Genomic DNA, 16,243 nt, shown 5'->3' with positions numbered 1-16,243 from the left:
TGTTAACAAAAATATTTGACATTCATTCTCTTGATTATCCTCTTGGCTTTGTTCCACTGATTTCTGGTGCTAAATTTTATCGAGTAGAAACTTGACACTAGCATATTTCTCTCCTTTAAGCAACTGAAGCTTTTCTCTGATGCTGGAGTCTTCTTCTAGCTTACGGATCAATAACTGAGACATATTTAATTTTATGGATAAATTTTTCTTTAAACATGACTCCTGATCTTGACGCATGAGTTCCATATGTTATTTTCCTTGACCTTTACTCTCTTCAAGGCAGTTCCCTCTCCTAAGTTTATCCTTCAAGATAAACACCTGCTGCTGCTGCTGCTGCTGCTGCTAAGTCGCTTCAGTCGTGTCCGACTCCGTGCGACCCCATAGACGGCAGCCCACCAGGCTCCGCCATCCCTGGGGTTCTCCAGGCAAGAACACTGGAGTGGGTTGCCATTTCTTTCTTGAATGCATGAAAGTGAAGTCGCTCAGTCGTGTCTGACTCTTCGAGACCCCATGGACTGCAGCCTACCAGGCTCCTCCGTGGGATTTTCTAGGCAAGAGTACTGGAGTGGGTTACCATTGCCTTCTCCGAGATAAGCACCTAGTGTTCCTGAAATGATTTTTCCGCCTATGTCTGGAGTCTTCTTTAATAGAGGTTATTAGCTTCTAAGCCTCACTCTCACTTCTGCTTACCAGTCCTTATTCTCTGAGATGCTTTTACCTAATCTCAACTGTATTGGGAACTGCTTATGTGTATTTTGGTGTTCATGGGCTTTTCCATTCTCTGAATTTCACTGAAACTTGAGTTTTCTGTTTTGGTCTCCATTTGTGGATTTTAATTGATTCTAACAGATGAAAAGGGTAGGATTCATACCTAAGCTGTTGTACTGATCATACTAATGAATCCTCCTACCCACCCCCACGCCCACCCCCATCTGCTGGGAGAGTCAGGGATCTAACTATGGAAGACTGGAAAGGAATAAAGTATAACTCTAAATGCTGCAAAGGGAGACTGAAAGTTGTGAAAGGAAAATTAATATTCAATCAATTTTACTAATAGAGATCTGGAAAATGGAATGGGGAGACCACGGAGAAAGTATGATTTATATGCATCTCAGAAAGTATGACTTATGATAGAATCTTAACTTCCAGAAACTCAAGATACTTAGAAAACCCTGACTCTAAAATAACTCAAGAGCCTGTCTACTTATCAAACTCTTCCCCTAAAATAACTCAGAGACAGCCTAGTCCTTAACAACAAATATTTCCTTTTCTAAAGTCAAAGTGTTGTAGCCACGCATTCTGGGAAACAAACTCACTCAGGACAATGCAGATAGTGGAGTGCAGTTTATTACACCGGCGGGCCCAAGGCAGAGTCTCCTCTTAGCCAAGGACCCTGACCAGATTTTCCTAAAAACCTTACATACCCTAAGTTTATGTGCCCAAACCCACCTCCCCAGATTGCCTGAAATTACTTTGACAACAAAGGTCTGTCTAGTCAAGGCTATGGTGTTTCCAGTGGTCATGTATGGATGTGAGAGTTGGACTGTGAAGAAAGCTGAGCGCCGAAGAATTGATGCTTTGAACTGTGGTGTTGGAGAAGACTATTGAGAGTCCCTTGGACTGCAAGGAGATCCAATCAGTCCACTGTGAAGGAGATCAGCCCTGGGATTTCTTTGGAGGCAATGATGCTAAAGCTGAAACTCCAGTACTTTGGCCACCTCACGTGAAGTTGACTCATTGGAAAAGACTCTGATGCTGGAAGGGATTGGGGGCAGGAGGAGAAGGGGACGACAGAGGATGAGATGGCTGGATGGCATCACGGACTCGATGGACGTGGGTCTGAGTGAACTCTGGGAGTTGGTGATTGACAGGGAGGCCTGGTGTGCTGCGATTCATGGGGTCACAAAGAGTCGGACACATTGGTTTGCTTTTTGCTTCTCCAAAAGTCAAAACTGATAGTACCAGAACATGCACCCTAAATGGTCACTGTTTTCCAGATGAAGAAAGTGAGGTAACTCCAATTTCACCTGTGGCTTTACTCACTGGGGCCATTATCAAAGTCAACATTACCATGCACAACAAACAAACTGCTGGACGCGCCTGATAATCCGTGTTCATCCGCTCCATTCCGGAGTCTCTGATTGGTCTCCTTTACTTTCCTGCTGAGGGTTCATATCTGAGACTCCTAGGTTTCCACTCCCAGACTAGCACAGATCACACACCACGTTAATCCACAGAGGAAGGCAAAAATGTTGCTTTAGTCAATCTGAAATATTCTCAGAGTAAGCTACAACTCCTAGAAGAGTCTTGGGCGCCACTCTGTCCTCCACCGCAGAACGCTCTGTGCAAAAAAACAACCAAGACAATCTTCTACTTAGGCGGGCGCGTCACCCGTTCTGGTTCTAGACTACATTTCCCAGAAGTTCTTGCTTCTCTAACCTACTTTCGGCGCGAATCTAGCGACATTTTTCTATTTCTCAGGGGACATATGACTCCATGGGATTGGCCTGGCCCTTGGAGGAAGCTTGTCCCTCGGATGTGGGGACTGTATCTGTATCTCAAGATTCTTGGCAGCAATTCCGAGAGGGGAGAAGAGGTATAACTTGGCCGCAGGCGGTGCAGAAAATCCGAGAGCGAGAAGCCATCTTGTCCCAGCGGATCTGGCTCCGGACTACATTTCCCAGAGACCCTGGCACATACACGGCCGACCCATCCCTTGCCTGCGGGACCCTCGGCCTCCGGGGAAGGGGAAGTGCAAGGTGAGCAGCCTAGGTCCTGGGGGCTCGACTAGATTCCGGATGTGCGTCTCTGAGGGTCTGAAGGGACAGTCTAGGCGGGTCCGAAGTCTTGGGCGTGTATGATTTGATAGGACTGGGGGAGGGGGAAGTGTGGGAATCCATGTGTGTGATTGTGACCTTATGTGACCGTGCGGCGTTGTGTGTGCGTGTCATTGTGACTGACCATGCGCGCGAAACTCTGTGTGCAGGTGTGATTGTGGATATCCTCGCTGTGGTGTGTAATTGTGACAGTGTGCGGCTCCGACCCCGTAATGGGACAAGTGATTGTGGGTACCCATACAACTTTGTGCCGTGTGTGTTGGGGTGGGGAGTGTAGAATGTGATTGTGCTGCTATGACTGTGTTATCTGAGGGCTGCCTCTGATGGTGGTTTTATGAACGTTAGCAGTACTAAGTGTACTGGATGTCTGTGACTGTGTAAGGATATGTGAGTGTGATCACATATCACATGTAAGTTTTTGTGGCACTGTGTGTGCGGTTGGAGAGTGCCTGTAATTGTGCCAAGCTGACAGTGTGTGTGTCCCAGTGGTTGATGTGTGAGATCAGGACAGATTTTGGTCTTGAGCAGCAGACTTTTCCCCTTCTGCAACCGGGAATACTCAGGACAGTCTCCACTCCTCTGACCTCTCTCCATCCCTCCTTCCCATGGGTAGTAGGTGTGGGTCCTGTAGAGTAACCTGTTATCTAATCAGTCTGAGCCATAGAAAGACCTGGCGTTTCATGATTCCTTTCTCCTTCCTCCAGCTCTTTCTCAGAGAGGTCCCCTGAGGAGAAAGAGGAATAGCTGTTGACCAAGCCCAATACAAGGTGCACTGGGGTTTCCTTTTTGTTTTATAAGTACCCTGCTGCACATGTGCATGCGTTCATAGCGTACAAACATACCAATAGAGTTGCTAGGCCAGAAGATATGTCTGTATTTTCACATTTCCTAGATAATGCTGGACTGATATGGTTGTATCTGTTAAATTCTTACTAGCAGTTTATAAGCATAGTCATCCTGTATTCTAATACTTGGTCAGTTGGTGTTTTAACTTTTGATGACTCATCAGATATAATGATATATCATGTGGTTTTAAAAGTATAACATACATTATGGTGTGTTACATAGTAGTTTCACTGCCTTAAATATCTTCTGTGCTTTACCTATTCATCCCTCTTTGCTTCCTTCCTCCTAACTCCTGGCTACCATTGATCTTTTTACAGTCTCCATAGTTTTGCCTTTTCCAGAGTGTCATATAGTTGGCAGATAGAACTTTTCATATTGACTTCTTTCACTTAGTATATGTCTTTTCATGATTCTGTAAGCCATTTTCTTTCTTTCTTTTTTTTTTTTTTTGGCTGGATAAAATGGCATTGTCTAGATGTACCACAGTTTATTTAACCATTCACCTACTGAGGGACATCTTGTTTTTCTCAAGTTTTTGCAATTATGAATAAAGCTGCTATAAACATCTGTGCACAAGTTTTTGTGTGACATAATTTTTCAACTCTTTGGGATAAATATCAAGGTGCTTGCTGGAATCATATGGTAAGAGTATGTTTGATTTTGTAAGAAGCTGCCGAAACTATCTTCCAAAGTGACCATTTTGTATTCCCACCAGCAATGTATGAGAGTTCCTGTTGTTTCACACCCTGGCCAGAATTTGGTTGTCAGTGTCCTGGATTTTGGCCATTCTCATAGGTGTGTAGTGGAGGAGTCTTTTAATTAGACATTAAAATATATTTGTAAATTATAATAAATAGAGAATGTGATACTGGCAAAATAATAAACAGATCACTGAATCAAAGTAGAATCACAAATCCAAATGTATCATCTATGATAAGGGTAGCATTTATTTTTTAATATTTATTTATTTGGCTGTGCAGGGTCTTAGTTGTTGCACTTGGGATCTCTGATCTTCATTGCAATGTGCAGGATCTTTTAGTTGTGGCAAGTGGGATCCAGTTCCCTTATGAGAGATCAAACCCTGGCCCCTTGCATTGGGAGCTCAAAGCCACTGGACCACCAGGGAAGTTCCAAGGGTAACATTTAAATCAGTATGGAAATATATATTCCATAGTCATCTGTTCTAGGGCTCATTTCCACCACCACCCCCATTTCAACATATATAAAATAAGGTTATTAAGGTTATGTCTTAAATAGTTCCTCCTTTCTTAGGAGCAATAAAATAATGGTCCATGTTAAGTCCCATGGAATACTATATTATTTATATGTGATTTTGGTACATTTGGGTAGCCCTCTCGGGGGGAAAATGAAGTAGGATTCTTAACTCATATCTTTTACTAAAGTAAAATTGTAATTGATAATTTCATGCCATTGTCTTTTACCAAATAATACCAAAATAAAAGTAATAGTTGATTAAAGGCTTAAATGTAATGAAAGCATTACAATTGCAGAAAAAAGAAAAATAATTTAATATAAATATGTGTGGGTAAGAAAGCTCTTACCCCAGAACTAGAAGAGTTGACATTTTAACTTTTGTGTGGCTAAAACACATAAGCAGAGGTTTTGTTTTTGTTTTTTTTTTAATATTTATTTGGCTGCACTGGGTCTTAGTTGCAGCACTTGCAATCTTTGATCTTTAGTTGCAGCATGTGGGATCAAATGCTCCTGCACTGGGAGCACTGAGTCTTCGGCCCTGGACCACTAGGGAAGTCCCTGGTGGTTGTTTTTTTAGAAAAAAACAGAGCTAGTGTATAAGGAAAGGAGTGCCTCAGTGTGAATATGAGTGTAGTTGTGTGTTGGGGGAAGTTAACCTTCTCAGGCTTGGAAAATGAGGATTGCTTAAGGAAGTCTTTAGCCCTAATTGGGCTTCCCTAGTAATTGAGATGGAGAAGGAAATGGCACCCCACTCCAGTACTCTTGCCTGGAAAGTCCCATGGATGGAGGAGCCTAGTGGGCTGCAGTCCATGGGGTCTCGAAGAGTCGGACATGACTGAGCGACTTCACTTTCACTTTTCTCTTTCATGCATTGGAGAAGGAAATGGCAACCCACTCCAGTATTCTTGCCTGGAGAATCCCAGGGATAGGGGAGCCTGGTGGGCTGCCGTCTCTGGGGTTGCACAGAGTCGGACACGACTGAAGTGACTTAACAGCAGCAGCAGCAGCAGTGATTGAGATGGTAAAGAATCCGCCTGCAATGCAGGAGACCCAAATTTGATCCCTGGGTTGGGAAAATCCCTTGGAGAAGGAAATGGTAACCCCTTACAATATTCTTGCAGGAAAAAAATCTCATGGACAGAGGAACCTGTGGGCTACAGTCCATGAGGTCACAAAGAGTCAGAGCAACTGAGCAACTAACACTTTCGCTTCACACTTAGTACTAATTAGAATAAACTGTGTTTCTGGCCACAGGCACCATTTAGGTAAAGCTGGCTTAGGGACCTGAGGGCTACAGAGGAGGGGTCCACTCAGAGCAGGTCATAGCAGCTCTGTCTTGGGTTCAGAGCAACAGCAGCACTGAGATGGGGCAAGGTCTTGCCTGGATCACTTGGCTGAGGCAGGAACCTGGGAAACAGACAGAGCTGGACTCCATCTTAGGCCAGGCTGCGAACATTAGGCTACATGCATGGTCACCCTCCCAATGGACTCTGAACTTTGTGCCCGGTGTCTATAGAAATGGCATACCAATGGAAAACCAGACCCCCTGATAAAAGAGCCTTTGGACTTGTACTTGGACTCTCAGTTGCCTAAAAGAATATGCTAATTATTTCTGTAACAGAACAAAGTGGTAACAATATGAAGGAGAGGAATTATGACTCTTCATTCCTTTGGATCAACTAGCTGGGATCCATCTTGCTACAGCAAAAGCCTGGGATTTCTGGAGTTGAGGAATGAGGGGGATTTATTCCAGACTCCCACTCACTAACTAGAGTTATATCCTGAGACCAGGGGAAATGGAAGTAATTTTGCCTGGAGAGTCCAAAAGCTGTAAGGCCAGAGTTGCCTCTAGATATTTCTTTGATTTTCCAGGCCTGCCTTCTCAGAACACTATCCTTTTTCAAGAGAACAGCCCCAAGGAGGACTGATCATCTCCTGTGATACTGAAAGCCATGGCCCAGGTAAGTTAGCTGAGGCTCTTTCTTACCTTCCTGACATTCCGTTCTTTCTAAGAAAAACAAACAAAATTTTAAGGGTATTTGAGCCCAATTTCTTACTTTGTAGGTAGCCTTTCCATCTCTTTCCTTTCTTTGCAATTTTTGTTGTTGTTGTTAGAAAAGAAAAAAAAAAGACTCATTTGTCTGCTATTTGGATTTTGCTGATTTTTTCTCTGGGGTATCATGTAAATGTTTCCTGAGAATTAGTATGTAGGTCTTGATCAGATTCAGTTGGGATTCTTTTGTCAGGAATATTTCCTAGGTGGGGATGTGTGATTCCATTAGGAGGTGTATTATTTCTGGTTCTTTCTCCTTTTGTAATGTTAGCTACCAGTGAGGATTATTGTCTAGATTCATTAATTCATTAGAGGTTGCAAAATGATATTTAAATTCTGTCATTCATTTTCCATAGATTAGGTAGCATACTGTGTTTAAAGTAAAATATCTCATCAACTCTTTGGTTACACTAAAGGACCATTTGTATGGGAAAGAATGTTTGATTCTTTCCCCTTATTTACCAGTTTTCATTTTATTATTTATTTATTTATTGGCTGTGCCTGGGTCTTCGTTGCTGCTCACAGCCTTTTTCTAGTTGTGAAGAGCAGGTGCTTCTCTTGTTTCAGAGTTCGGACTCTAGAGCGTGGACTGAATAGTTACAGTGCATGGGCTGAGTTGCTCCAAGGCATGTGGAATCTTCTTGGACCAGGGATCAAACCCAGGTCCCTTGCATTGGAAGGTGGATTTTTAACCACTAGACTACCAGGGAAGTCCTTTACCAGTTTTTAAAATAATGAGTTGGTATCTTAGAATCCTACAAAGATGACTAGTAATTTCTTATTCAATATTGTTAGGAGCTGATGGATTTAAACATTTTTGATCTAATCAGTCCATTTCATTTGAGCCTCCAATTATGCTGTCTTTGGCCAGTGGGAGGCTTTTCAAGTTGGCTTTTGAACCCTTTTAACATGGTGCCAGTAGTTTTTGATAGCTCTCTTCCTTTCTGAGAGTTTTCAAATTCATCCGCTGCATTTGACTCAGTCCTGAAATTGTCTCTTTGCCAACTTTTGTTCCTTTTATTTGAATACAGTGCTTAGAGATGAACAAACTAGCCACTAGGGATGTTCATTGCTACTGGGTTAATTATTGTTTCTGGGCTTTTTCTATAGACTGAGTCAGGAATTTTTTTTTTTTTTAATACGAAATAAACTGATAACTCTTGCATCTACTTCTAGGGTCCAAAGATACTGGTTCTCAATGATACCAATGTAATTGCTGTTTGCTTTACCCCCAGATATAAGCACATTAGTCTGTGAAATGTTTCTTTTTGTTGCACAAATAATACACGTGTATTGTTTCAGGGATCAGTGGTGTTCAGTGATGTGTCTATAGACTTCTCTCAAGAGGAGTGGGAATTCCTGAACCCTGCTCAGAGGGACTTGTACAGAGATGTGATGTTGGAAAACTATAGCAATCTGGTGTCAATGGGTAAGGACATCTATACTGGTAATTTTGAGTTCTCCCCTGGAATGTCTCTTTCTTCTGCAGTGAATTTCTCAGCTACTTTTCAAGTTACCAGCTGAATTTCTGCTCCCTGTTCTCAAATAAATGGTTTGAACTGAAATGGAAAGTAAAAGTGGGAAATGGGCAGCTCCTACTTGGCTATGGCTGAGCCTCTTCTTTGTTTGACTGTTCCCACAGTAGCATCTCTTCCTTGATCATCAAGGGACTGGTATTACATTCGGGTCTTATTTACCCACAGCTTAACCATGTTCCATATCTTTTCTTGTGAGCAGGACTTTACATTCCCAAGCCTCAAGTTATTTCCTTATTGGAACAAGGGAAAGAGCCATGGATGATTGGCAGAGAGCTGACAAGAGGCCTGTGCTCAGGTAAGTGAGAAATGACTGGACCAAGGCAGGGCACTGTAGGTAATAACTCAGTTGATTCATGATGAAACAGCACCCTTGAGATGTGATCTTGGAAGCTCCCATCAAAACAGTAGGCCTGTGGGAAAAACTAACTCCTTTGAGCATGAGTTTACAAATGACCTGTTCCATTCATTTCCTCACTTACTGCTCTTTCTGCTACTCTTTCTCCAATACCTTTCTTAATTTCAAGTAGAAAGTACCCTTCATATCCCCTGCAAAGAAAACTCTTTTACCTGTACTTTTTTTGTTTCCTATTTTTGGGCCACGCCACATGGCATGAGGAATCTTAATCCCTGACCAGGGTTCGATCCCATGCCCCCTGCCATGGAAGCATGTTTGCTTAACCACTGGACCTCCAGGGAAGTCCCTACCTGTATTTTTAAATTTTAATTAATTTATTTATTATTTTGGCTATGCTGGGTCCTCATTGTTGCATGCAGGCTTTCTCTTCATTGTAGTGCACAGGATTCCCATTGCGTGGGTTCTCTTGTTGGGAGCATGGACTCTAGGTGCATGGGCCTCAGTAGTTGCAGCTCGTGGATTCAGTAGTTGCAATTCCTGGACTCTGGAGCACAGGCTCGATGGTTATGGAGCACGGCACAGGCTTAGTTGTCCCTCAACATGTAGGATCTTCCTGGACCCATGATTGAACCCATGTCCCCTATTTTGGCAGGTGGATTCTTAACTGCTGGACCATCAGGGAAGTCATCCTACCTATATTTTAGATTGTTTCCTTGCTAGGTTTTCTTCCTCTTAGACTCAACTAAATGTTTTCTGTTACCACTCCCAAAATAGTATACCTGTGTGTGTGTGCACGTTTGTGCATGTCTGCACGTACCTGCCCCAGCTCCAAGTCCTAGTCTTCATTATAGCTCCCCGCCAATGACTGATTTTTTTTTGTTTGTTGTGCATTTTTCTTTTATCCAATATTTTTTATTTCCTAATTTGTGCAAAGGAGTCTGCCATATGATGTATTTTTCTTTTTTTTTTACCATCAACCCTGCTTTTCCTTTATTCTGTAGTTGTTACATATATTTACATAGGTTATAAACACAATAAATGCAATTTATAATTTCTTTTAAACAACAAAAGAATTATTTTTAAAAAGTGAGACATAATCATTTTTTAATTGACAAGGTTATTTATCATTTTTATTTTATTTTTATTATTATTATTTTTTTTACTTTACAATACTGTAATGGTTTTGCCATACATTCACATGAATCCACCACAAGTGTACATGAGTTCCCAACCCTGAACCCCCCTCCCACCTCCCTCCCCATATCATCTCTCTGGGTCATCCCAGTGCACCAGCCCCAAGCATCCTGTATCCTGTATTGAACCTAGACCAGCGATTCGTTTCTTACATGATAGTATACATGTTTCAATGCCATTCTCCCAAATCATCCCACCATCTCCCTCTCCCTCTCCCACAGAGTCCAAAAGTCTGTTCTTTACATCTGTGTCTCTTTTGCTGTCTCGCATACAGGGTTATCATTACCATCTTTCTAAATTCCATATATATGCGTTAGTATACTGTATTGGTGTTTTTCTTTCTGGCTTACTTCACTCTGTATAATCGGCTCCAGTTTCATCCACCTCATTAGAACGGGTTCAAATGTCTTCTTTTTTTAATGGCTGAGTAATACTCCATTGTGTATATGTACCACAGCTTTCTTATCCATTCGTCTGCTGATGGACATCTAGGTTGCTTCCATGTCCTGGCTATTATAAACAGTGTTGCAATGAACATTGGGGTACACGTGTCTCTTTCAATTCTGGTTTCCTTGGTGTGTATGCCCAGCAGTGGGATTGCTGGGTCATAAGGCAGTTCTATGTCCAGTTTTTTAAGGAATCTCCATACTGTTCTCCATAGTGGCTGTACTAGTTTGCATTCCCACCAACAGTGTAAGAGGGTTCCCTCTTCTCCACACCCTCTCCAGCATTTATTGCTTGTAGACTTTTGGATCGCAGCCGTTCTGACTGGTGTGAAATGGTACCTCATTGTGGTCTTGATTTGCATTTCTCTGATAATGAGTGATGTTGAGCATCTCTTCATGTGTTTGCTAGCCATCCGTATGTCTTCTTTGGAGAAATGTCTATTTAGTTCTTTGGCCCATTTTTTGATTGGGTCATTTATTTTTCTGGAATTGAGCTGCCTAAGTTGCTTGTATATTTTTGAGATTAGTTGTTTGTCAGTTGCTTCATTTGCTATTATTTTCTCCCATTCAGAAGGCTATCTTTTCACCTTACTTATAGTTTCCTTTGTTGTGCAGAAGCTTTTAATTTTAATTAGATCCCATTTGTTTAGTTTTGCTTTTATTTCCAGTATTCTGGGAGGTGGATCATAGAGGATCCTGCTGTGATTTATGTTGGAGAGTGTTGATATATTTTTCTAATTGTGTCAACTGTTAAAAACTTGGAGTCAAAAAGTAGTGCTAAACAAATGAACCTCTCTACAAAATAGAAACGGATTCATAATACATAGAAAACAGACTCATGGTTGCTAAGAGGTAGGAAGGTGGGGGAAGGAAGGACTGGGAGTTTGGGATTACCAGCTGTAAACCCTTAATATTACATATAGGATAGATAAACAACAAGATCCTACTGAATAGCACAGGGAATATAGTCCTTATCCTGTGATAAACCATAGTGGGAAAAAAAAATCTATGGGAAATCTAATGGAAAAGAAACAATGTATGTGTATAATTGAGTCACTTGGCTGTATAGCAGAGATCATCACAACATTGTAAATCAACTCTACTTCAAAAAAAAAAATTAAAATTTTTTAAAAGTAGTGTTAAAATATATCCATAAGTAACTTTCACAAAGTAGTGCCTGGTAAAAGAACCAGATGGTGGGGAGCTTAGCAGAAAGTCAGGGGCTAAATATTCAGAAATGGATTTAATCTATACTGAAATAGCAGTTGGAGCCTCGCAAGTGATTGCAGTCACTGTCTAAAGAGATGATGTTGGGAAAAACAAAAAGGTCTTTGCCTAAATTGGGAATGAACGGGGCAGAGAAGAAGAGATTCGGTATAAAGTAGGAGAACCAAAAGAAAACTTACGGAACAGTACTATATACTAAGCTTTGGTTCAGATGCTGCGATCATAATATTGAACAAAGCAGTTAAAATTCTGCTCTCCTGGAGCTTATATTCTAGGGGATGAGAGAGAAAAAGTATATATCATATATATATATATGTCAGATGATGATAAATGCTATGAACGAAGGTAGAGAAGGCCTTTTTAGAATTATTATTATTTTTCTTTAATAAATCTCTTTCTTACTTTCCTGTATTTATTTGGCTCTGCTGGATCTTAGTTGCAGTACATGGGCTCTTCGATCTTTGTTGTGGCATCTTCTGGTTGTGGTGTGGAAACTCTTAGTTGCAGCATGTGGGATCTAGTTCCCTGACTGGGCCCCCTGCATTGGGAGCATAGAGTCTTAGCCACTGGACCACCAGGGAAGTCCTGAAAGGTCCTTCTGATGAGGAAGGAAGTGAGGGAACAAATAATGTAGATGTCTGGTAGAAGAGATTCAGGCAAAAGGATCAGGAAAAACGAAGTTCCTGAGTTAGGAGCTTTTTGGCTCCTGTCTTTGTGATTGGAACAGAATGAGCCAAGAGGGAATTATGTGAAAGGAGATCAGCAAAGTAGCAGGATGTATGTGTTTGTGTGCTCGGTGCTAGTGGGAGGAAGGGTGTATCTGCAGATAACTTGAGGTCTTATGGGCCTTGGTATGGGCTTTGAATTCTATTTTGTACTCAGTCGCTCAGTCATGTCTGACTCTGCGATCCTCTGGACTGCCTGCCAGGCTCCTCTGGGATGTAAAGCCATTCCATTCTGAGTGAGGTGATTTGAACAGGGGAGTGGCTTCATGTTTTTAAAGGATCTCTCTAACTCAAAGTTTGCTAGTTTTGGATTCCTTTGGATAGAATTGAGGAAACTCATGAACTTGGATGAAAAAAAAATGCATCTTTATATATAGTAATCTGTAATTGAAATTTAGCATGTCTTCCTATTATGATGTATGCAGCAAACCATGATAGTATTAGTAGTTCCTGTGACTTTGACATGAATAGAAACCACAGATATTTTCATATCATTTTACTGTTATTGTAGACATACTGAAATATCATTTGTAGTCATCACTATTTCAGAATTACAGGCTCACTGCTAGGACTTACTACTTAATTTTACTTATTTATTTATGGCTGTGCTGGGTCTTCATTGCTGCTTTCTTTAGTTGTGGTGAGTGGAGGCTACTCTCTAACTGTGGTGAGCAGGTTTCTCTTTGCGGTGGTGCGGTGGTTTCTCTTGTTATAGAGCATGAGTTTTAGGGCGCACCAGCTTCAGTAGTTGTGGCACACAGGCTTACTTGCTCCTTGGCTTTTGGGATCTTTCCAGACCAGGGATGGAACTCATGTTCCCTGCATTGGCAGACAGATTCTTAACCACTAGACCACCAGGGACATCCAGTCTTAGATATGTTCATAGAGAAGAAAACTCCAAGCAAAGGGAAGAACCCCTGTGCAGGCCCTTCTAAGAGGGGAAGGGTTGGTGTGTTTGAAGAACTGAAAGAAGTCAGTGTTGTCACCCACAGGAGCAAGCTAAAGCAGAGCATGACTTGAGATTGGAAAGAAAGTAGGAACTACATTATTCAGTCTTTGATGGATTTTGAGCAGTGGAAGCCTGGGCCAAATGTCATTTTGGCCCTTGAATAGGTTAGAGAGTATGAAAACTTGGTGGGGATCTGGGTTAGGAGTCTGCTTGAGTGGTCTGAGTTAGAGATGATTCTGGTTTGAAAGAGGGCATTGGCAGTGGAGATTAAAAATTACTGAGGAGGTTAACTGGATGAAATTGCTGAAAGATCCTATGAAGGTAGGAGGAAAAGAATATACTGAAATGAATTCCCTGTTTCTGGCTTGAGATATTCTAATAGGCTCCATTTTGGTGTCTTCAAACTGTTTAATTTGCCTAAAATATCCATTAGCTGTCATGTACTGAACACTTTATTCAACAACATTTACTCTTTTCCTCATCTTCCTAGTAATCACAAATTAAGGATTAGCTCCCTTTTACAGATGAAGAAATGGGGACTAAAAAGGTTAAATAATTGCACTGGAACCTGTTGTGAGTAACTGTCAGTTTTGGGACTCAGCTCTCATTAGTCTGCTATAACTCCTGTCATCCTTCCATGGCAGTATCTTGCACTGTGTCTTATTATTATTTACAATCCTCATGTGAAACTCCTGAGAATTTTTTTTTAATTGAAGTACATCTACTGGATCATCAAAAAAGCAAGAGAATTCCAGAAAAACATCTATTTCTGCTTTATTGACTATGCTGAACCCTTTGACTGTGTGGATCACAATAAACTGGAAAATTCTGAAAGAGATGGGAATACCAGACCACCTGACTTGCCTCTTGAGACACCTATATGCAAGTCAGGAAGCAACAGTTAGAACTGGACATGGAACAACAGACTGGTTCCAAATAGGAAAAGGAGTACGTCAAGGCTGTATATTGTCACCCTGCTTATTTAACTTATATGCAGAGTACATCATGAGAAACGCTGGACTGGAAGAAACACAAGCTGGAATCAAGATTGCCGGGAGAAATATCAATAACCTTAGATATGCAGATGACACCACCCTTATGGCAGAAAGTGAAGAAGAACTAAAAAGCCTCTTGATGAAAGTGAAAGAGGAGAGTGAAAAAGTTGGCTTAAAGCTCAACATTCAGAAAACTGAGATCATGGCATCCGGTCCCATCACTTCATGGGAAATAGATGGGGAAACAGTGGAAACAGTGTCAGACTTTATTTTTTTGGGCTCCAAAATCACTGCAGATGGTGACTGCAGCCATGAAATTAAAAGATGCTTACTCCTTGGAAGAAAAGTAATGACCAACCTAGATAACATACTGAAAAGCAGAGACATTACTTTGCCAACAAAGGTCCATCTAGTCAAGGCTATGGTTTTTCCAGTGGTCATGTATGGATGTGAGAGTTGGACTATAAAGAAAGCTGAGCGCCGAAGAATTGATGCTTTTGAAATGTGGTGTTGGAGAAGACTGTTGAGAGTCCCTTGGACTGCAAGGAGATCCAACCAGTCCATCCTAAAAGAGATCAGTCCTGGGTGTTCTTTGGAAGGAATGATGCTAAAGCTGAAACTCCAGTACTTTGGCCACCTCACGCGAAGAGCTGACTCATTGGAAAAGACCCTGATGCTGGGAGGGATTGGGGGCAGGAGGAGAAGGGGACGACAGAGGATGAGGTGGCTGGATAGCATCACCGATTTGATGGACATGAGTTTGGGTAAACTCCAGGAGTTGGTGATGGACAGGGAGGCCTGGCGTGCTGCGATTCGTGGGGTCGCAAAGAGTCGGACACGACTGAGCAACTGAACTGAACTGATAGATGATTTACAATGTTGTGTTAGTTTCTGGTATAGAGCAAAGTGATTCAGTTATACATATATATGTATATATACACATATTTTTATCAGATTCCTTTTCATTATGGTTTGTTGTTAGATATTAAATGTAGTTCCCTGTGCTATATGGTGGGAACTTGTTGTTTATTTTATATATAATAGTGTGTATCTGCTATTCCCCAATTCCTAATTTATCTCTCTTTTTCCCCTTTGACTTTTCCCCTTTGGTGACCATAAGTTTGTTTTCTAGATCTATAAGTTTCTGTTTTGTAAGTAAGTTCATTTGTATAATTTTCTTTTTTTCGATTCCACATACAAGTGATATCATACAGTATTTGTCTTTCTCTGTGTGATTTACTTAGTATGATAATCTCTAGTCTCTCCATGTTGTTGCAGATGACATCATTTCATTCTTTCTATGGTTGAGTAATACTCCATTGTGTGTGGGTGTGTATATGTGTATATCACCTTTATCCATTCATCTGTTTATGGCCGTTTAGGTTGCTTCCATGTCTTGGCTGTTGTAAATAGTACTGCTGTGAACATTGGGATGTATGTATCTTTTTGAATTATAGTTTTCATCTTTTCTGAATATATGCTTAGAAGTGATATTGTTGGATCATATGGTATTAATAACTATTTTCAGTTCTTTAAGGAACCACTATACTATTCTCCATAGTGACAGTACCAATTTATGTTTCCACCAATAGTGTATAAGGGTCTTCTTTTTTTACACCCTTTCTAGCATTTATTCTTTGTAAATTTTGGATGATGGCCATTCGGACAGATGTGAGGTGGTATCTTACTGTGGTTTTGATTTGCATTTCCCTGGTGATTAGGCTAAGCACCCTTTCATCTGATGTCTTCTTTGGAGAAATATCTATTTAGATCTGCCCATTGTTTGATTGGTTTTTTGTTTGTTTGTTTGATATTGAGCCGTATGAACTATCTGTATATTTTGGAAGTTAAGCCCTTTTCAGT

The 16,243-nt window shown here is 41.2% G+C and overlaps 1 protein-coding gene across 1 annotated transcript in view; it reads left to right on the top strand.

Moving 5' to 3' along the window:
- LOC120872609 (zinc finger protein 383-like) overlaps nucleotides 1-16,243 on the top strand; it is a 261,148-nt gene that overhangs the window by 221,581 nt on the left and 23,324 nt on the right. The window contains 2 exon segments of the mRNA XM_040253116.1: nucleotides 8,254-8,380; nucleotides 8,689-8,784. Of these exon segments, the coding sequence (XP_040109050.1) occupies nucleotides 8,254-8,380; nucleotides 8,689-8,784 (223 nt within the window).

The sequence above is a fragment of the Oryx dammah genome, unplaced genomic scaffold (genome assembly GCF_014754425.2).
Source record: "Oryx dammah isolate SB20612 unplaced genomic scaffold, SCBI_Odam_1.1 HiC_scaffold_13, whole genome shotgun sequence".
Taxonomy (NCBI): domain Eukaryota; kingdom Metazoa; phylum Chordata; class Mammalia; order Artiodactyla; family Bovidae; genus Oryx; species Oryx dammah.
The sequence above is the reverse complement of the archived record's forward strand: the minus strand, read 5'-3'. Positions and strand labels throughout refer to the sequence as shown.